Consider the following 22,309-nt stretch of genomic DNA (forward strand, 5'->3'; position numbering starts at 1 on the left):
TCTTTGACGCAGGTGCTGTTCTCCTGCCGATAACCCCGAGGACACTCGCACATCAGGTCCCCGGATGGGAGGACAGTGCTGGACACGCCCTCCGGACACCAGCAGCTCTTACCGTTGTCGGCCCGGGGCAGGCAGAGCAGGCTGCACGGCCGGGGCACACAGGCGTTGCTTCCTGGACAGAAGACAAGCAGCGGCCATGTCCAGGTTAAAAAACACCGAACGGGGTGGGGGGAGGGGGGGACCGACATCAACACAACCTCCTCGTGGTACAGACACAACCCCTGGAAGCTCAGAATGAGAGAAAGGGGGAAGGGGCGAGTGCGGGGGCTCGGACCTCCCCAACACCAGTGCTCAGGGCCGGGCCCACATGGGGCTGGGCACCACTCGGGGCTGGGAACCATGCCGGGTCATCCGCTGTTCCTCCTGGGAATTTGGAATTGGGGAGATAGAAAATAACAGAGTAACTGGGGAGCCTGAACTGGGAGAAACGTCACATAGTGTGGGTGTCAAAGGTGAGGCAGGGCAAAGCTGTGCAGAAACAGATCCCAGAGAGGCAGTCGGGAGGATACAGCAGACTTCCAGAGGGGAGGGGAAGGACCACACCGGGGCCCCATGGGGAGAAGGAAAGAGAGAGACAGAAGTGGTGGCTTTACCATTCCCCGCACCTGTCCCCACAAGGCTCACCTCTATTTCCTCCCTTTAGGTTCCTTACAACCTCCCTTTATGCTTTCATTAGGGCTTTTTACTTGAGTTAGCTTGAGTGGGTTTCTGCTCCTCTGATCCAAAACCCTTAATGAGAACATACACCTGAGGAATCAGAGGGCCCAGACAAACATCCGGGTCTCTGCTTCTCAATTCCCCTGTGCCCCAGTGCAGCGGCGTGCTGAATGAAGAGCCAACCACAGTGCCCATTAGCCTCAGTGCTTCTTGTCATGCAATAAATCCACACAAGGACTAGTTAATGTTGACCTATCCCTACTTCCAGTCTTTTCTCTGGTTCAGCTTTCCCCCAGGGAGTGCCACATAAAAGTCCATAAAACCCTTCACTGCATTCTGGAGAAAGAACCTTTGTGGATGAACAGTGATGGAAGAGGGATTTTGCTACCCTCCACATCCTTCTAGGAGGAGGGGAGAGGATGCATACACCACTTGGTAAAAGCTGGAAACACGAAAAAACCCTGGATCAACATAAAAGCCACATGAATTACGAAATGCCAAGTGCATTCTTTTGGCTGTGACTATTCAGCACTGAATTTGGGGGAAATAAACAAACACTCTGATAAAACTCAGCTGATGACAGTTCTTCAGTTGTCCCATCTCATGGACAGAGAAACCCACCACAATCACAACCAGGTAATCTGTTCCCATGCGGGAAGATTTTAGCTATGTTATTGCCTATACTGACCTGCAGGTTGGAAAACAGGTTCGTTAATGACAACTGGGATTGATACAGGTGGTGATACACTCAGTAGCTTTGGAGATGCTGGCACTCCAGCAATGTTTAACTGGCACACACATAAAAGTCACAATGATACATCAACAGTGTTGTTTAGATGCTAAGGACCAGAGAGTACAGAACATTGCCAAATACACGAAATACACATGTGCACAGAGGAGAATCCATATGATAATACACTCAACAGGGTTCTACAAACATTTAACCAGCTCTGAAGGTAGAGTTTCCACCACAGAAAAACCAGGTGACTAGAGCAGAAATGCCAGAGATCCGTTCACCCTGATCTGTTCCGTCAACAGAGACTGTTCCTTTTTTGAAATGTGTATGTTCTAGGCTCGAGGGAGGAACACAGAGCTGCTGCTAATGAAAAACAATTCCATAAGGATCTGGAACATGATCTTCATATTCAAAGGACAACACAGCATTCAGTGTTCCAGGAAACGTAATGGTAAAAGAATACTGAAAAAACACTCAAGGATAGGGCGATGTCACGTGGGATGTGTCTATAAAATAACATGACTAATATTTTCACATGTGGAGCAGATGTTCCTATCCAAGGAAGCAAGAGTCAGAAGCACCAAACCCAAAACGGGGTCCTAATTTTTAACTTTTATTCATTTTTGAGAGAGAACGTGAGCAGGGGAGGGGCAGAGAGAGAGAAGGAGACACAGAAGCAGAAGCAGGCTCCAGGCTCTGAGCTGTCAGCACAGAGCCCAAGGCAGGGCTCGAACTCGTGAACCACAAGATCGTGACCTGAGCTGAAGTCGGACACTTAACCGACTGAGCCACTCAGGTGCCCCCAAATGAGGGGGCAGAGAACCAAAATGAGGTTCTAGGCAGAGATGTATACAGTCTGAGAGGCAGTGTCCAGAGGCAAACCCCAAACCAAGCAGACAGAGTCACTGACCCCAAGAGGTAGGCTGGGCAGGAGCACATGGGGTGCTACAGAGCCAACCCCAGACAACATGGAAGGAGTATTCAGTAGAATTCCACCAGAAAGTAGCCACGGACTCTTTACACAGGAGGCCACAGTCTTGCCGGGGCAAGGCAGACAGTGTGAAGACTCTCGATCTGATGTAAAAAGTGGACAAAAGGCAGTTGTCATCTCCAAAGATGTCCTCTTTGAAGACCAAACAGCCCTATGATGTCTTCATTGGGCAGATTCAGAACATAATCAGATTTCCTCTTTGGAAAATTCCTCCAGAACCAGTTTAGGAGACTGAAATGCTATTACCTTGCTTAAATCTCTATACGTTTGACAATTATCAAAATCAAATCCAGCTCAGAGAGTAAGTATCTGCCCTCCCTATAGATATTTAAAAGCCTTAGCTTACTGAGACTTTGAAAGAGCATTCCAAGAGCTCCGAAGTATTTTAATACATTGCAAAATCAACGGAAAAATCAACAGCCTTGTAAAGTGAGCTCTTTAAGGAAAAAGCACTCTTTAAGAAGAATAAATTTCAGTAACACTACATAAAAATCAATCAGGTATACATCAAGAAAGGCGTTTGTTTAAAACTAAATAACCCAAATGGACAAATGTTTTGAGTCAACAAAATTTTTATCACAAACAAGAATCAGTCAACATCTAGTACTTCCAGGGGAGCCTGGGTGACTCAATCAGTTAAGCATTTGATCTCGGCTCAGGTCATGATCTCACAGTTCATGAGTTTGAGGCCTGTGTCAGGCTCTTTGCTGACAGCTCAGAGCCTGGAGCCTACTTCAGAATCTGTGTCTCCCTCTCTCTCTGACCCTCCCCTACTCACACTCTGTATCTCTCTAAGAAATAAATAAATATTTAAAAAGTTAAAAAAAACCAAACATCTAGTACTTCCATATCATTGTCATATACCAGGGCACTGTTATTCCAACAACAGATGACAAAGGGAGCAGAGCCTAACAGTCTTGTTGAAGTCAAGCTGGGGAGCGAATTAGGCCACGATGCAAATTCTTACCGCTTAACTATACATATGACATAGAAACACGAATCTGACTTTCATGGTCTTATCTACAAACTGACAATGTTACTAATACACAAGGATTTGGGGAAGGTTAACTGAGGCCATTCAAAAAGCACAAAGCACATTAGTGTGGTGCTGATAACACAGGAAACCCTTAATAAATGTAGGTTATTATCTCCATTATTATTTTACCCTCAGCTAACAGACAGTCCTCCATGTGTTAGGAACCGACAACAAAAATAATAAAGATTGACAAGCACCAGGGATCACGAACGTGCAAAACAGGGTCCAAAAAAGCAACCAGGTGAGAGCACGCAAGTTCAAGGCCAAGAGGCACCTGCAGCATACAGGCAGTGCTGGCAGCCAGGTGCCATTTCAAAAGGGCTCATTTAACCTAAACCAGCCCGTCTGAGAGATCATGGACTTGTTTCTCTGGCCCTGTGTCTGTGGGCAGGAGGTCGGCTGCAAGGACCCTGCTCACACAAAGGAGGAAAAGGGAATCCCGAAGGCAAACGGAGGAAGGAGCAAAGAGACGGCAGTCACTGGTCCTGAGGCCCGAGTCTGTGTGCTGCTCACTGGCACACATCTCCTCCACCCAGATCCCAGCCAGACTCCCAGAATTACCCTGGACAGTTTAAATGAAGGGGGCTCACTGAGGCACAAAGGGGAAATCACGCCTAAGGCAAGGCTCACAGATGTGTGTGCACAGCCCTGGTACACCACCTGTGCAAGTGCTTGGACTACAGCCCCCTCCCCAAACACCTCCCCCCAGGACCTGGCTGTGACTGACATCAGCTGGAATGAAGCAAGCGGCCAGCTGAGACGAGGGAGGGCGGAGCTCAAGGGTCATCGGTTAGTCTGAGCACTGCCCTGTGCTCATAACACGTGCTTACAAGCACTTGTCGAAAGGAAGACTTGCTTTCTGGACCAAGTGCTAATCCAGAGGAATGCTGACGACTCACTCGGCTGGCTAACGGTGCCCATCAGTAAGGGTGGGGGTCCTCCATCGGACAAAGGCCCCGGGTTTCAGCCCCTGCAGCTGAGAAGCTGAGTCCCTCTTCTCTCCCTGTTTCAAACAGGCACCGCCTCCAAGAAGAGAGTGACCCCTCCATTCTGTGGCATAACTGGAACGAAAGCCCAGCTCCTAAGCCAGCCAGGGACCTCCGAGAGAGCGAATTCACATCTGAGATGCCATTCACTAATCTATGATCCATGGATCACAGTACCACCTCCGCCCATGTCATGGGTCAGTTGCAAAAACAGAACAAGAGTACAGACTTATGTTTCCAGCATTCTTTCGGTTTTCTAAGGGTGCTCTCAATGTTATCTCCACTGGTCTTCCCCAGATAACAATGGTATCTGTCACTGTATTATTTGCCTTTGACAATCTTCTCTTAGCACGGGGCCAGCCAGAACCCACCACACAATGTCAACATTCTAGTTCAAACCAGGAAACCTAGCAGTTTGTCAATAAAGGAGAGTCAGCAGACCCGGGATGCTATTTAATCCCGCTGAGATAGATAGGGTGCTTCTTAAAGGGACTATTCTTCCCTGAGCATCCTGCTCTCTTTTCTGGAGAGCCAACAGTACGGGGTGGCAGGCAGAAGGAAAAGGCAGGAAAGAAGGAAGGAGGCTTTCTGTTGAAGAGCCTCGGTCTCCAGGACCAGCGGGTCACAGGCACCAAGCAGCTCTTGAAGCCTCTGCCGACAATCTTTAAAGCAGCTACTGTCTCCATCCCTTTCCACGATCTCTTTCAACAATACTGAGCCCTACGAAGTGCTAGGCAGTGGCAAAAGTGTGGAGGCCAAGAGGAAAAAAAAAGGAGAGACATGATCGCCTCCTTCATGGGGCCTAAGAGTCGCAGGCGGGACGCATTCATTAATGCATCACACAATGACACGTAGCATCACGAGGGAGGCAGGGTGCTCAGTGAGCCACAGGTCATCTGGACAACCAGAGAACAAGACAGGACTCCCGTCAGGAGGCAGCAAGCATCTGCACCCCCACCCCAGCACTGCGCCCTGTAAGGCTGCCAGGCGGGGATTCAGTGCACGCCGGGGACTCTCTAGCCACAACAGAAGCCACACCACCCATCAGTCAGGGGCCTCAGACAGGGGAGGAGGGTCTAATTACCCACCAAGGATCACACTCAAGGCAGGCAAACACATGCCGTCTTCCAGCTGTGTGTGTACCATTAGCAGAGAAATTAAGATGTCATTAGGAAGAAATTAAATAATGTGCATGTTGTCGTGACAATGAAGATGCAGGCTGCCAGATCCTGTCTGAGCGGAGACTCCCAACGCCCAGGCCCTTTCTCAAGAGCTCCATGAGAGACAGACAGAGAGAGACTGAGCAGGGGACATGGCCTTACCAGTTGTCTTCCCCTTGTAGAAAATCTTCATGTCCATCAGCCCCGTGAGCTGGCTCGCCAGAATGGCTATCTGAGAGCCAGTGTATTTGGAGGCTCGGAAGATGCTGAGCTGTGACCAGTCGTCCCAGTAGATTTCATTCTGGAAGAGAAAACCTCTGCTCATTAGTGCAGCTCCTTGGGTCTCCCATTCTGGACCCTCCGTGAGAACAGGGGTTTGCCCATGCGGGGGACACCTGACATTCACTGGTGAAGGACCGGCCTCATCGAGATTCCACTGAAATGCAAGGCAGTGGTTTTATCGAAACCTCACCACCAATAAGCCACATAGAAGGTGTGGCCCGAAGGAGACTAACCGATAAGCCTTCAGGGGTGACCACAGCCCAGGCCTTCGGTTCACAATCTGTTTCCCAGTGTTGGGAAGAGCCATCCATTCTGTTTTCTAGAGTCAAGCAGAAGCGACAGGCAACACAGGTGATACAGAGCTCATGTGAAGCCATCGGGGTTTGAGGAGGACAAGCCTCTCAAGAGATGAGGTCATTGAGCCCCAACTACCGGCACTGAAGGGCAAATGGAGGTTCTTTCCATGAAACAACCTCAACTTTTAATCCTTTGAAATTTGAACAGTGAGCAGCCTGGACCCCTGGCAACTCTGGAATCCTCCCACATGCGCTCAAGAAAACAGTCTCAAATTTGGAACTGAGCCAGTCTTCTAGAAGTCAGACCAGCATCTCTGCAAAAGCAAGAGCAGCTCTTCACCAGTTCTAACAGATGGCCCAAGTGGGGAGCAAAGGAGACCCCACCTTAAAGACAGCGATGGCATAGGGATGGGGGAGGTTGTCCAGGATGACGGAGCGCTGCTGGCCATCAAAGGTGATCCGCTCGATGCAGTCTAGGTAGGCATCTGTCCAGTAGATCCACTGGTCATCCACAGAGATGCCATTGGGCCATTTCACATCCTCAGACACAAGACGCAGCACGGCGGAACCATCCATGTTGCTCCGATAAATTCCAGGCTTCAGCTCCCCCCAGTCAGTCCAGAACATCACCCTGGTCAAAACCGGGAAAGAACACACATCACATAGGACACGGGGATAGAGGGGGGTCAGATTCTACCCCAAAGATGTAAGGAGCCGATCGACAACCAGAAGGCCAGTAAGTTCAACATTATTATTGTAATCTGTAATTGTGCTACTTAAAACCACTTAACTTCTTGACCCAGCAATTCCTTTATTGGAATTTATCTACAGATATAATCACGTTACGTGATGACAACGTACAAAGATATTCATCATGGCACTGTTCTTACCAGCAAGTATATACATGTACATGTACACATACATGTATGATATGTATATAGATACACACACACTTTTAAGTGGATATATATGTCTACACACCAAAATGTTAATCTACAGAGAAAGTTACAGATTGTGGTATACACAAGAGTATTATGAAGCCTGAAAAATCTACGAGTGCTCACATGTAAACATCATCTTCAAGCCACGTTAAGTGTTTTGAAAATGTGCATAACAGCAAATACCCTACAATTCCGTCTAACGTGTGAGCATGTACATGTGCTTTAAGGACATACGCTTGAATAGGAGTAAAAAAAGAATTCTGAAAGATACACAAGAAACTGCTAATCCGATTACCCCTCGGAAGTGGGAGTGAGAAGGGTTATGAGTGAGAAAGGAGGAAACAAATAGTTTTCATTTCATAAACCTCCATTCTCTTAACATTTTCAATCAAGCACCTATATATTTTTTATTTTAGAAAGCAGATCTAATTCTCCATCATAAATACCAGAAGGGTTGAAAACCTAATCCAGAACCTCCTTTTAGCTATGCTTCTTTAAGTTAAGAGATTAATAAACAGCACCTTTGCATTTCCCAGGTGCATACAAATTGTTAGTAAAAAAAACCCACCCAAGCCGGGGGTGTGGGGACACAGGAAAGAGATGGAAGGGATCAAATGTTTGCATCATGCCTCAAACTCCAGGTAACGATCCTCATGATATCCAACCAGGCCTGACTATGATGGACAGACTTTCTTCCAATAATACCTTTTCTTGGAGAAACACCCCACAGATGTGAGACATCTGGGTGCAGGGATGCGGATGCTGGTGAACGAAAATGGAGTGGAGTTACCTGACCAGATGACTGAGCTCTGGTTTCAAAACTCAGAAGTCAACAGATCATTTCAACTACCATTATCAGACAGAAGTTTGCAGCCAACAGTTTGTATTTCCACGAGAATCTGTCTGCTGCATCACCCAACACATGCGGACTTCCTCCGGGGCCACACTTACCCGTCTTGGGGCAGGAGGACCAGGGCCCTGGGCCGATCAAGCACAGAGGAGTTGACAATCGTGAGTCGGAAGTCACCATCTGGATTAGCTACCTGACAAAGAAAAGGGGGTGGGAGCCGTGGGTGGAAGGCCAAGGTGGACGGTAGCTCCTTGAAAGGCCCACGTCACAGTTTCCTGTGGGGCCGTTGCCTACAGACACGCGACCTCTCGACTGCCTGATTCCCCTGCAGGCGCATCTGGAAAATCCGCCCTGATGTGGGGTCTGAATGAGCTGTTCCCTCCTCTGGCTCACGGGACAATTCTCACATGGTCTGACAGGAGAGCCACACTGTCATCTGTGCCGCAGGTCTGGGGCGTGATGAACTGCACAAAGTAACCCACCTATGTCACTCCAGGCTCCAAAGCCACCAGTAGCTCCTACACTGTCCACAAAACAAATTGTCAATGTCCCTGCCTCATAATTAAGAGTCTCCACAGGGGCGCCTGGGTGGCTCAGTCGGTTCAGCGTCTGACTTTGGCTCAGGTCATGATCTCGAGGTTCATGAGTTTGAGCCTCGCGTCCGGCTCTGTGCTGACAGCTCAGAGCTTGGAGTCTGCTTCAGAGTCTGCATCTCCGTCTTTCTCTTCCCGTTCCCTGCTCGTGTTCGGTCTCTGTCTCTCAAAAACTGAATAAATGTTAGAAAAATTTTCCATTTTTAAAAAAGAGTCTCTACAGACTGTTCATTCTCTGCCCTCCATATTCCGTCTCCTCCACTTCAGCCCCTACAACTTTGGGGAGGCTGGCCTTCTCATGGGTCTCCAGGCCTGAGGTACTCCTCCTCCTCATCTGCTCTCACCGTGTCCCCTCCTGGGCCTCTCCTCTGCTCCATAATCAAATCGTGTCTTTCCTTCACATCTCACCTCCAGGCCCAGCTCCTCAGCTTAACTCCTCTGACCTGCCTTGATCAACGAGCATCAGCACTTCTTGCTGGGGACTCACCTCACCATTCTGCACAAACGGAACCTGGGCTGTACGCTGTGAGAGTGTGGGCACTTAGGCTGCACTGTGTCCTTCCAGCACCTGGCAAAGTGCTGACCACACACAATTAAAGGAGAGAAAGAGCAACAGCAACACACTACTCATTATGGACCAGGCGCCGGGCAGCTTCTCCTTCGCTTCCCCCAGCTGCAATGTGGGGTGGGCGTCAATCACCGTGTCCTCAGGGCTCGGCTCAGGTGTCACATCCTCAAGGACTTCCTGTCCACCTCATGTCATGCTGCCTGACTGTGCAGTCACACGACTGTACCATACCCTCCACCCCTCGACCTTCTCTGAAGGATGCATCGCTGACGGAACTGACAGACTTCTTTCCTCATTAGTTTGCTGCCTCCACTAACATTTAATCTCTATCACGACAGGAACTCGTGCATCTCGCCAACTGCTGTCTCTTCGCCACCTCAAACCATCCCTGGCACATAAGCATGTGAGAAAAAGCACCCGTCAAACCACTGAGTGGATAAATGATGAAGAAACTGAAGCTCGGGTGGATAAAAAACTTGCCCAAGGGACTCAGCTTCCAGAATAAAGACTGAACCCAGGTCTGGCTCTTGGCTTTGTGGCTTTCGTCTTACAACTTCTCTCAACTCTCTAGGCCTCCCTACCTCTCCTGCACTTCTCATACCACCCACACGCCAGGCCTCCATGTCGTCAGTACAAAGAAGGGCGGGGACGATGGGTTCAGCAGTGACGTCCAGGAGTTGATTGTGACTTTGGTGTTGTAGAGGCCATTTCTGACCCTCGTGTAGCCTTGGGTAGCTAGGGTGCAGACAGGTAAAATGGGATAAGCATACCTACTTAGTTGGGGCACCTGGGTGGCTCAGTCAGTTAAGCGTCTGACTTCGGCTCAGGTCATGATCTCACTGCTCATGAGTTTGAGCCCTGCATTGGGCTCTGTGCTGACAGCTTGCACCCTGAAACCTGGAGTCTGGAGCCTGCTTCCAATTCTGTCTCTGTCTCTCTGCCCCTCCCCTACTCATACTCTGTCTCTGTCTCTCAAATATAAATAAAACATTAAAAAAAAGTCCACTCTTAACAGGATTGTTGTGAAAAGTAAATCACATAATTCACGCAAAGTGGTTTCAGCGGGGCTTGGCACATGGGAAGTCCTCATTGTCTTTAATAATGACAGTGGTGATCGTGATTGAGACACCGTCTTTATGACCCTAGTTGACTGCAATCATACTAGAGCATTGATAATACAGCACTATAATAATGCTCTGGTGTGCCTGTGATGATCACTGTGGTTACTACCACAGGCTGCTGCTAGCCAAAACAGAACCATTCAGGGCAGCTTAATGAAATTTCTGTCTGATGGGTTTAGGCATTCCCATGTGGGAATCTTCATGGCAAAGAACGAGAATTCTGAAACTATCCCCCTTTTCTTCCCTTTCCAGAGGCTCAGCTGGTCCATTCTCTGGAATTCTCAAGGAATTTCCAGACAAGTCGGACACACTGGCTCCCACCTCGGTGTCAAATGTGGCCTCAGGCTCGGGTGCGGGCCCGCCTCTGGCTAGCTTAATTATGGACAGCATGGGACATACATACCTCAATCTTCTTAAAGCCAGAATCCACCCAGTACAGTAACTGGCTGAGGGGTTCAAATGCCAAGGCTTCTACGGTCTCCAGGCCGGAATTGATGATCACCTCTTGCCCTGTACTCCCGTTCAAGCAGAGGCGCTGAAGAGAGAACAGAACAAAGGCTGTGAAATGCTCAGAGGGCCTTGCGCCAACTCGGTCCCACGGATGGTAACTGGCTTGACCGGTGAGGGATGCGATGTTTTAGATGAGTAAACTTTCCACATGAGCGAAGCCAGTTTTCAATAAAAGTTTTCTAAAATATATTACAGCTTCCTGTTTCAAGCAGAATAGCTAAACACAGTGTAATCATCTGTATTACTCTGCATCATTCTTATGAACGTTGGTTACTGAACTGTGCAGGTATCACAGTAACGAGGTCGGAGATTACTGAGAAGCAGGATTCTGTTTGCTTTTAAAATAAATGAAACCAGACCGCTGTTAGTTTTGAGTTCTTGTGTCAGCTTTCAGAGGCTCTTGGCCAAATGGTGCTCTTGTTGCGATGGCTACACTCACCAGTCACTGCCAGTGTCCATCCCCCACGCCACCCCCCGCCCCCAAAAACCCGGGCACTGTAAAATTGGATTGGAAGTCCTGATAAAACTTGTTAGAATTGCTTTTCTACAAAGGATTCAGGGGCACCTGGGTGGCCCAGTCGGTTAAGCGTCCGACTTCGGCTCAGGTCATGAACTCCCGGTTCGTGGGTTTGAGCCCCGCATCAGGCTCTGTGCTGACAGCCAGCTCAGAGCCTGGAGCCTGTCTTCAGAGTCTGTGTCTCCCTCTCTCTCTGCCCCTCCCCTGCTCACACTGTCTCTCTCTGTCTCTCAAAAATAAATTAAATAATTAAATAAATAAAAAATAAAAAGGATTCAATAGGCAATGAATAAAGAACAAATAGCTGTCCTTTAAAATGCATGGGTCTGAGTGTATGGCTATCGATCTGGCCTGTGTGGGGATCTTTACAGCTCACTTCCTGGTTCTGGGCTGTGTTTAGAATAGCTGAAGTGGATAACTACGTGGTCTGTGGAGAAGTCAAGTGGTACTGGATCATGGCTTCGGCAGAAGGATGCTTCCTACACTCCTACTCCTAAAATCTTCCCAGTAGGAAAAGTAAGGCCTCCCTTACAAGCAAGACTGCAGACTTGGGCTCCCTCTGTCCTTCCTACGAGGACAGAAGTAGGCAGGGTGAGAAAATACTCAAAGAGAAGACTGAAATTTTCATCAGTCGGCTCTGAAAGGAGTGACCACTTAAACCCTCTAATAACCGTTTCTAATACATGGGCCATTGGGAAAGAGGCTTATCAGGCCTGGCTGATCACGAGGCATAGCCCCCATTAGCACTCCAAGGGTTGACGCACCTGGATCACGTCCAAGGCCAGGTCAGACCAATATAAGCAGTTCTGCTCGTAGTCAAAGTCCAGGGCCACGGCCGCCCGCAAGCCAGTGAGAGGCAGCTGCTCAGTGACTCCCGAGGCCAGGTCATATCGGTGGATGGACGTACGCATGGCGTACAGGATGAACTCGTTCTCCTCTGCATAGACACACAAAGCAACAGAGTGGGTAGGCCTGCAGGGTGCTGAGGGGGTCCCAGCTCATCTGCCCTGTTTTCCTCTCACACATAAATCTCAGACCCACTGGCCACATGGCATGGATCCAGTGGCAGAGCATAGGGATCAAGATGCGTAAAACGGAATCGCCTTTCCGCCTTGGGCAAGTTACATCCACCCCTCTAAACCTATGTTCTTGTCTGCAAATTGTATTCCTTGTTACACTGCCTCTTTTTTTTAATCCAGATGCCCTAGCAGGCGTGCTTGAACATCCACACTTCCAAGCTCCGCTTCTAGAAGGCTTTAGAGTCCCGCATGACAAAATAATGACCCCACACCTGCTCTGCCTCGTCATATGACTGTATCACATGGCACCATAATCGTGTTGACGGGAGACCCCTCATCACTGAGACCCGAGGCTAATCTGATTGTTCACCCATCAGACATTATTCACAATGACGTGCAGCAATTACATCAACCTACTGTATCTTCAAAACAGTAATAATACATTTGTTGTTGAATACGTACAAAATGTCTCACAACACAACCCTCCTAAGACTCTATTTCTACTTAACAAATACTTATATGACGTACATACTAGGTGCCAGGTTTTGTTTCATGGGCATAACAACTGCCTAATGGGAGAGCGGCTATTAACTCAGTTTTACAAATGAGAAAACTGACAGCAGAGAGGTGAATGCACTCTGGGTTACACAACTCGGACGTGGAAGAACCAAGCCTTGAACTTGGGCTGTCTGGATCCAAGATCCGTATTTTACCCACTACACAATGCTGTCTCTTACAATGAAAATGCCAACATTGTCGTTTATTAAGATGCAGAAATAGAGGCCCAGAGGCCCAGACTTACTTAATGTCAGACAATGAGTAACTGGAAGAGCTAGGACTCTCTCTCTTCCACTTAGGGAACAGCCCAGAAAATATTTAGATTCTTCCACAGCAATGGACATGAGCAACACACCCCCATCCACATCTTATGCGTCCACTTGGACAGTATGTTGCATACGGGACCAAGATCTGAATTCCTCTGCTGCAGGCCTGCAGACTGACTGCTTTTCTGTTCTCTCTGACTCCCTTCCTTCAGAGAGTTCATGTGTACTAGCTGCCCGCTTCACGGGTACCAAAGGCTTCAATGTAGATAATGCACCCAAAACAAGACATCTAGCTACAGTTTTTTAAAAGATTTTTTATTTATTTTGAGAGTGCACAAGCAGGGAAGGGGCCGAGAGAGACGGAGAAAGAAAATCCCAAGCAGGCTCCACACTGCCAGCACAAAGCCCAACACAGGGCTCGATCTCACGAACCTTTGAGATCATGACCTGAGCCAAAATCAAGCGTCAACGTTTAACAGACTGAGCCACCCAGGCACCCCTACGTACAATTCTTAACAAAGGTAAGTTTGGTCTCATTTTACCTCAAAAATATCTAAGCCACCACCACATGATAACAAATCTCTTCTCGATTTTGAGGAAAGCTTCCCACTATAATTCCCAGTAAAGGGGGCCGTTAAGACAAAAACTGCCAAGCCCATACGTGACAGGGAAATCAAGGACTCATCGAAGCTGCCACAGAGAGTCGTGGAGGACATGTTCAAGCAGCAAGCCTTCCACACCGACTCTCCAACATCTGCAAAACCCATGCTGGGGCTTTGGTTTTCCTTCTAACCAGCATCAGCTGGTTTACGGCAAAGACGGAGTCCAGAAAGACTTGCCTTAGGATTAGGCGCAGAGGAACATTTCACATTTCTGTGTTCAACACTCAGGAAAGGAACAGAATACTTGGCCAATGCCAGCCTAGGCAGAGCCTAGACATCTATGTTATTACAGTCATCATAAAGGAAGAAAAACACCTTCATTTTTAAAAATGATGCCCAGGGGCGCCTGGGTGGCTCCGTCAGCTAAGGGTCCAACTTGAGCTCGGGTCATGATCTCACGGCCTGTGGGCTCAAGCCCTGTGTGGGGCTCTGCGCTGACAGCTCAGAGCCTGGAGCCTGCTTCGGATTCTGTTTCCTTCTCTCTCTGCCCCTCCCCCACTCATACTCTCTCTCTCAAAAATAAATAAACGTTAAAAAAAAAAATTGATGCCCAGATCACCTCATCTTTACAAAGATGCTGTGACTCCCATCAGCCCTAGGAAACCAACCCTCCCTCTCCTGGTACGCCCTGCCTTCTGTGTCATGCATCTTTTTCTTTTTTCCTACAAATGTGCTCTTTCTACATTGGTCCCTATTCTATTTTCTCCTCCCAGCAAAGAAAACTGCTCCCTTACCAGTTTAGATGGTTTTACACAAACTGTTTTGTCCCTCACAGAATCGTCTTCAGAAATGTTTATGATAAAAGCGGGCACTCCAGCCCTGAAGAGCAATCACTCAAACCCCACTAACCCACACCCTCCTTGATAACAGCTCTGGTGAGGAGCATATTTGAATATTATCTGCTCATTTGCGGGGATCTGCTGAAGCCATGTTCTTTTGAAGTCTCCACAGTGAGGGATGTTAATTACTCTGGTAATGATGAAGATTAAATTAAGGGACTAATGAGCTTAGCAGGAAAAACACCCGGGCAAGCAGGCAAGTGGTGAGCGATGGTGGGGGTGGGGGAGGGGGGGTGTCATCTGCCCTGCCTGCGGAGGGCCACACACTTCTTGTGATTCAGTGGGGCGCTGAGGGCTGTCCCAGCAGACACCGCCGCCGCCGCCACCACCACCACCACCACCGCAGGGAGAAGCAGCCCCAACCATCTACCTTCCCAAGAAGTAAGAGCAGGAAGAAGGATGCACGGGGAATAAGGAAGCCCTAGACAAACAAGAACTAGAAACAGAGGAGGGAAGGGAAGATGCTGAGAGATGAACTCTGCGAGAGGATCATCGTTTCATGCCTGGGCTGCGAATACCACCACCTGTGCCATCGCCACTCAGTCAACTTCAAGCACGTTTGGACCACCCTGTCCCCTTACAGCACGTACACTCACTCCGCAGAATGTCTTCCTAATGAGCACGCATGACGGTCACCTAAAATAATGCGAATGACACTCGCTTGCCACTTGGGCGATGTCCCAGGAAGAGCATGGGGCTTAGTTAGGAGTCTGAATTTGAACTTTGTCCCTTACCCGATGTGTGACCTTAAACAGGTCGATTAATCCTCTCCTCTGAACATGCTTCCTTATTTAAAAAAAAAAAAAAAAAAGATGGAGATCATGGTAATATCTGCTTCACTGGGTAGTGGTAAGGATTAAAATGACAACACGTGGAAAAGTATATTATGTGTGAAATTCCATTAAAGTATTCGTTTTAATTAGTATTGTAAAAATTAAGACAGACCACTTAGCTCATTATGTTCAATTCTGACAGACCAAGGAACACAGAAAAGGCCCCCGCCAATGCCTAGGATACAAGAGATGCTGAATGAACATTTTTCAGTGACCCAAAGGGATTTCCCTCAAAACCTATTTTCTGTTCCTATGAAGGCATAAGGCTATAAATAAATTTGGTTTGGATACCAAGGTTAGGGGAGAAGCAGAGGTCTACAATGCTTGCAATTTCTACGCTTTCCCACCACTGAGTTAGAAGGACTACAAGACTGGACCAGTGTGAGACCATAAGGAGACCACAGTGACATCTCAAGAACACAAAGGCAAGAAACCACCTCTTACCTGCCAAGGGGCAAGGGACCAGTTCTCCTTCCAGCCGTGTTTCAACGTCTCCTCCACTACAAGTGTCCCCAGAAATCTTCCGATAGCTGTCACCCCCCCACCCCAAGAGCGAGAGGTCAGACACATCCAAGAATAGTCATTAAGCCTTGGTACCTGGAAATCTATTTCCTATCCACATCCATCTCTTCGTTTCCCTATTGGATGGTTCATCATTCTCAATCGGTTCTGCTTATAATTACACTGGGCAGCCCAGACAATGGGAAGACTGTCCCGGGCAAGAGTTTACATATATCTCCTCCGCGAAGTTCTATGAAGATGCGTCCCTGCTGAAGTTCATGACTTAACCTACGGCTAGAGCTACAGAGAAGCTTACAGGTTTGCTTTTTTTCTCCTCAGAGGGTAGAAGCATTTGTAAACATCCTAATTCTAAATATTGCCCAAACTACCTGAGACCTGCTAGCTCGGAATCCAAGCGTTCGGAGTATGAAAGGTGCCAGGGTGGCTTTCTCTGCTTTCTTGAATTCAGTGCAGACATGTCCCCTGCAGGGTGACCTTTGTGAGACATACCCTCTTGTTCTCCTGTATGTAGAACCCACAGCACAAGGCACAGGAGGGGAGTATGACTTCCCAGAAAACTCAGGATCCGGAACACAGACCTCTAATGACAGATCTTCACTCATCTTGAAGCCAAAGTCACTGAAAAGGCAATTGGGGTTTGTTAGGGCCAATAGCTTGTGTACTGGGACATGCCAATACCGACCCATGCTGCCACCTTATTATAAGTTACTAAACATGTCCCTCTGAAGAACACTCCTTTTTTATACTAATGCCTTTTCAATACAAACTTCCTATCTGAACCATGATCGGAAAACCACGATCATATGCCAAAAACAAACAAAAGCAATACAAATCATTATATCAGAAGCAAAATAATATTAGTTTTTTTAAGCTGGGTCCAGTTCCCCACCCAAAGACTCTGGGTCTACCCTCTCTGTGTTAAGAGGAATTAGCAAATGCTAAAGAGTTACTAGCACCTAGTGATACTTTCTCGTTGACATGCTTACAAGCATGATAAAGGAAATTTAAAAGAATCACCTTTTTTTTAAAGTAAAGATTCAGTAATATTTAAGACCATGTCCATGCACTACCTAAAACCACTATGGGTGTCTCATCCTGCACTTCAGGACACAACACTTTGGTCCACGAGACTTTCCACAGTTTGGCGGCCACATCTCTGCCAAAACGCCCAGCTCGAGGGGTGGAGCCCTGGAGTAGGAACCAGGGACTCTAGGTCCAGTCCCGACTCTGCCCTTCCCAGCACTGAACAACGCCAAGAGGAGGCAGCTGCACTACATTACATCCTGAAGCTTGGCCCAAACCCTAAATTAGAGCTCAAAGAGATTCTCCACATTGGCATGCTCTATTTGAAGGGCTTCCTTTCTATGAAGTCCAATGAATACTTACTTTTAAAAAATTTTTTTAAAGTTTGTTTACGTTTGAGAGAGAGTTCTAGTAAGGGAGGGGCAGAGAGAGGGGGAGACTCAGAATCTGAAGCAGGCTCCAGGCTCTGAGCTGTCAGCACAGAGCCCGATGTGGGGCTCGAACTCATGAATCACGAGATCATGACCTGAGCCAAAGTCTGATGCTTAACGGACTGAGCCACCCAGGTGCATCCCCCTCTTTTTTTTTTAAATTTTGTCCAATGAATACTTATTAAACACTTTCTCCATGAGAAGTGTTGACAGGTACTGGCCTAAGTGGTTTGTGTGTTCATTATGCCATAATCCACATTTAGCAGGAATTTTTCAGAAGGGAGAGTTTTATTACCGTGTGGAACACCTCTCCTTCATTAAATTAGGTCATTTTTACCGAACGGCTGCTTATTCTTTTTTGGGGCTAAGAGGAGTATCAGCCCATCACTTATTTGCTTCCAAAGGCAAGACACCTATTCTTGGCTTCTGCAATCTGTAGGCCACAGCCTAATAGGCAGCATCTGAAAAAACTAACTCTGAAATCAAGGGACATAGTGGCCAGTGGCCATATGTCAGAAAGGACTGTCAGAAGCAACCGGACTTTCACAGGTAGCTGTCACTCAACGGCGGAACAAATGCACAGAAACTATAAGCTTGCTCGTTCTCATTTCCCCTGCTGTCGTCCACCTCAGACCACCCCCCTTCTCACTGCCATGGTCCAGGGCCACCCAGAATTCCCAAGAGGTGCACAGCTCTACCAGCTCTGTTCTAGCAGCTACACAAACACAGGCCTTGAAATCAACACACTCTTTATCATTTTCGTGGGGCATCACCCTCACGATCCCATCTGGCCTCAAGCCTAACCCTGTGAGAGGCCAGACAGGCGGCTTCCCTTGGCCATGACGAAGACTCGGCACCTAGTGGGTTTCCATGAGTCACCTGGGATGAGCGTGGTAGGCCAGTGAGAGCCGAGCCAGTTTACCAAGGAGGCACACCAGCCTCTGGGTGGTGTTTCTGTTGTTGTTTTGGGAGAAAAGGAGCAGATTTTAGAGAAAAAGCATAGCAGGGGTCATTGAGGGGAAGAAAAGGTGTTAGAATTTCTTACAAGTTTATTATTTCATTTTGAAGCAGTCAGTGGGGATAAAAGAGGGAAGGGAGAGCTACAACCTTTTCCGTGATTAGGGCCTCTACAGTTGGGGACCTGAGGCCAGAAAAGCTCTCAGAGTAAAACTTACAATCTGGGGGCATCTAAGGGAGGACACAGGGTAGCAGAAGGGCACGGAACTGACATCACTGGGAACGTCAAACAGCTCTGTGGGTTCACAATGCAAGGGTCTATGCCGTTATCTCAGAACCACACGGCTTTCAAAGAGAATGTGCGTCCTGTCCGGTCTAAAACCCTGCTGTTCAAAGGATGGGTTTGCAGATTAGCAGCCTCAGGGTCACTCAGAGCCTGGCACAGCTACAGAGAGCCCCAGAGCCAGAGTCGGAACTGGCATTTTAACAAGATCCCAGGTGGTAAATACACACGCTCGAGTTTCAGAAGCAAGGTCTTGGGCAGGAGGTGGCCCGATCTGGTCAGCTGTTCTTGTAAGCAGAGCTTTCTGGGCCCACAGGCTTCCCCATTCACCTGCGGCTGCTTCTGTGCTCCTACAAGCAGCTGCGATGCCCCCAATAGAGACTGTATGGCTTGCAAAGCCTAAGACATTAGCTCCGTAACCCTGTTCCAATCTCTGGGCTAGAACATATCAGAGGCTCCTGGCTTTCATCAAGATAAGAGGGGCTTCCCAAAGCAAACGTTAATTTTTCTGTGCCTCAGCAACTCCTGAGAAATGAGTTACATGCCTAGTTCAATACCCATGTTCTCTGCTGACAGCCCGCCCAGCCTGGGGTGATTTCATGCTGGATTTCAGGCAGACTTGAGGGACTGCCTGGGGGCTCCCAGACCCAATGTGCTTTACTGCTAGAATCATCCTCCAAAACTAAGCTCTGTTCTGATCATTGACTCTCCTCAAAAGTCTTCAAAGACCTCCTGCTGCTTAAAGAATAAGGTCCACACCCCCTTCTGCGCTACCCTTACCTACCAGACCCACTTCCACTCACTGACCCCACATCATACCAACCAGTCATCCAAGCCAAACTGCCAATGACCTCACTGCCGCCCCTCCGCCTCCCCCCTGCTGCCATATCTTCTCAGAATGTTCCTGTCCACAAATCCAGGTGCTTCCCGAAGGCCCATCTCTAACAGTGCATCCTCCAAGAACTTCCCCAAATCAGCCTCCTTCCTGCCGATAATCACAATAAAAGCACCCCTTCCTCCTCCAAGGTTCCTGCGGCTTTCCCTCTCGGGCCACAGCTATCTGTGCCCCTGTCATTTCTTATGTTGTCACCATTCTCAGCCCTACCTTGGGTACTTTGCTCCAGGACTGATACAAACACATATGCACTGACATCCCCTCACTGCAGATCAAGAAATACACTCCCTATAGGATAGGGCTCCTGAGGAAAAGGAGTTACTTACATTGGAAGCTTGAGTGTGTTCCCTTTTGAAGCTGCCCTCATGGAAATAAATCCCAGAGTGATCTGTTCCTAAATACACTATGGCAGCTTCCCTAGGCTGTAAGTCCTCTCCCACATTTCGTAGCTGTAAGAATTAAATCGATTAACCAATATAAAAAGTGCCTAGCACCATTCCTGGCACATAAGAGATGCTTAAGAAATATCTATTTCTGGGGCACTTGGGTGGCTTAGTTGCTTAAGCGTCCAACTTTGGCTCAGGTCACGATCTCACCATTCGTGGGTTCAAGCCCTGCATCCTGTTCTGTGCGGACAGCTCAGAGACTGGAGCCTGCTTCAGATTCTGTGTCTCCCTCTCTCTCTCCGTCCCTCCCCTGCTTACACTCTGTGTGTCTCTCTCTCAAAAATAAATAAACATTTAAAAATTTAAAAAAAAAAGAAATATTACTTCCTATGAGTGCCTTCTTTCCCTCAAGGGAAGGGGCCACGCCCTAGTCTGAGTAAGACACAACCCTGTCACCAGGCATCCAAGAGGGACCCACCATTCATAGTCCTCTCGGGTGCAGGAGCAGTTAGACACAACCACGGGCCGGTCAAAGTCTTCTCCGTTAAAGCACGTCGCGTGGGGCGTCCTCCGCTTGAAAACCGTCTTGTGCCCCAGCAAGCACTCGTTGCCCCGCTCATCAGATGGTGACCACAGCTTGTAGTCATTCTCCGTGCAGGGAACCCCTGAGGAAAAGGGAACGCGGCATGAAGCATCTGAGGGAGACCCGTGTGGCCCCTCAGCCCAGCCCCCCACGTCCAGCTTGTCCCCATGCTTCTCAGCGGGCACTCGCGTGGACCTCTGGAGCTGCTCCGGGCCTCTGATTGGCTTGCTCTGATGCCCAGAGGCCCCCACATAATGAGCAAGGTACCTCCCAAAACACAGATGTTTGTGTAAGAAACCGGGGAAGAAGCAAGTCACTGTTGGCACGCTCTGAACTTCTGAAATACTTTGGCAGTCTCTGCAGTTCCCTCTAGAAATGGGTATCAGAGGTGCTTATCTCCCAGGGAGTTACGCTGAATCCTTGGCAGATGGTGTCACCCAGGGTTGTTTCCTGCCTGCTTTCTGGGGGGTAGTGTGGGCACACCGGGAAGGAATGGCCCGAGAGCAACAGAGTCCACCGCCACCACTTGGAAGGCTCTTCATGGAAGATCCAAGGAAAGAGGGGCTGAGAAATGGTAAGACCACCTCGATGATGACTCCATCCACCCATACTCACTTGGAATTTAAGTAGAGTGGCTTCTACAGGAATTCCGAAGTATACGTATGTCTATACTGGCACTCTGGGTCTTTTTTATAGATATGTCTCCAGTCAGATGATGCGCTGCCTGAAGCTGACGAACAGCTGTCTACTCGATGCCATTCAAATCGGCAAATACTTATTAGGCCCTGACTGCAAGGCTCTCAGGCTGTTAGTCGGTAGAAAATACACATGCACAAGACAGGTTCTTATCTCTAAGACCCCTGTCATTCAGTCGATGGGGAATGATACAAAGAGGGTGACAGACTCAAGGTTATAATTCACGGCGTGAGGGGTGCGCTTATGCTCTGGACACAGAGAAGAGGGGAGGGGTCCCCTGGCTGGGATATTAAGCAGCCAAGTGCATTGGATCCTGAAACGTAAAAAGGAGCTCAACTGGTGGAAAGGGAATGGGTAGCAGAGGGAATGTTCCAGACTGTTGGTATGATGTCAGCTGAGGCAGGAGGAGGAGGAAAGAGGGGAGGAAGGAAGGTGCTGGATTACCCTTCTCCCTGCTTACTTACACATCCTGTGGCTACCTAACAGATGGCAGATGAGATCCTAGACAACTGAGAGGACCCTGCATCGTGGGGCGCACACATTCACAGAGGAGTCACCCGCTCAGTCTGTCACGCCAGAACTGCTGATGCAGAAGGATGCTTTTCATTTACTCACCTGTTCAACACCCATACACCTAGACCTACTACATGCCAGCGACTAGACAGGAAGTGAGGATACAGAACAAAACACCTGCTCCTACTAAGAGTTGCCTGAGTAACAGCCTCTGTGTTTCGCAGTCACTCACTGCATATGTGCCCATGTCCTTTAACGGCTACAGACTCTCCAGAATACAGATATCTAAGCCAATGCTTCGGTCATTAAATATTTCTACACAAAGGGCCGAGGAGGCAACGGCTTACCCAGGGCATCCGTGGCATTGACCTGGAGGATCAGCCAGCTGTGGACATTCTCTTTGTTGGAGCCGAAGATGGTGAAGACAGTGCTCTTCTCGCCGGGTTCCGTGAGGAGCCCGTACACGAACACGGGGCTCTCAGAGAAGATGAATGTTTTCCAGGTCTCCCCTTCGTTGGTGCTGTATCTGCCAAAGGTGA

General features: G+C 48.5%; 1 protein-coding gene across 1 annotated transcript in view; it reads right to left on the reverse strand.

The window, feature by feature from the left end:
• The window catches only part of SORL1 (sortilin related receptor 1), a 174,234-nt gene that overhangs the window by 63,947 nt on the left and 87,978 nt on the right, over positions 1-22,309 (reverse strand). Inside the window, exons 13-22 of the mRNA XM_077776655.1 lie at positions 22,118-22,296; positions 20,457-20,643; positions 16,493-16,621; positions 15,926-16,011; positions 12,069-12,241; positions 10,681-10,812; positions 8,097-8,188; positions 6,589-6,835; positions 5,789-5,927; positions 1-172 (exon numbers count right to left, since the gene is read on the reverse strand). Coding sequence (XP_077632781.1) covers positions 1-172; positions 5,789-5,927; positions 6,589-6,835; positions 8,097-8,188; positions 10,681-10,812; positions 12,069-12,241; positions 15,926-16,011; positions 16,493-16,621; positions 20,457-20,643; positions 22,118-22,296 — 1,536 coding nt within the window. The remainder of the gene's footprint in view (positions 173-5,788; positions 5,928-6,588; positions 6,836-8,096; positions 8,189-10,680; positions 10,813-12,068; positions 12,242-15,925; positions 16,012-16,492; positions 16,622-20,456; positions 20,644-22,117; positions 22,297-22,309) is intronic.

This window comes from Crocuta crocuta, unplaced genomic scaffold (assembly GCF_008692635.1).
Source record: "Crocuta crocuta isolate KB4526 unplaced genomic scaffold, BGI_CrCroc_1.0 scaffold271, whole genome shotgun sequence".
Taxonomy (NCBI): domain Eukaryota; kingdom Metazoa; phylum Chordata; class Mammalia; order Carnivora; family Hyaenidae; genus Crocuta; species Crocuta crocuta.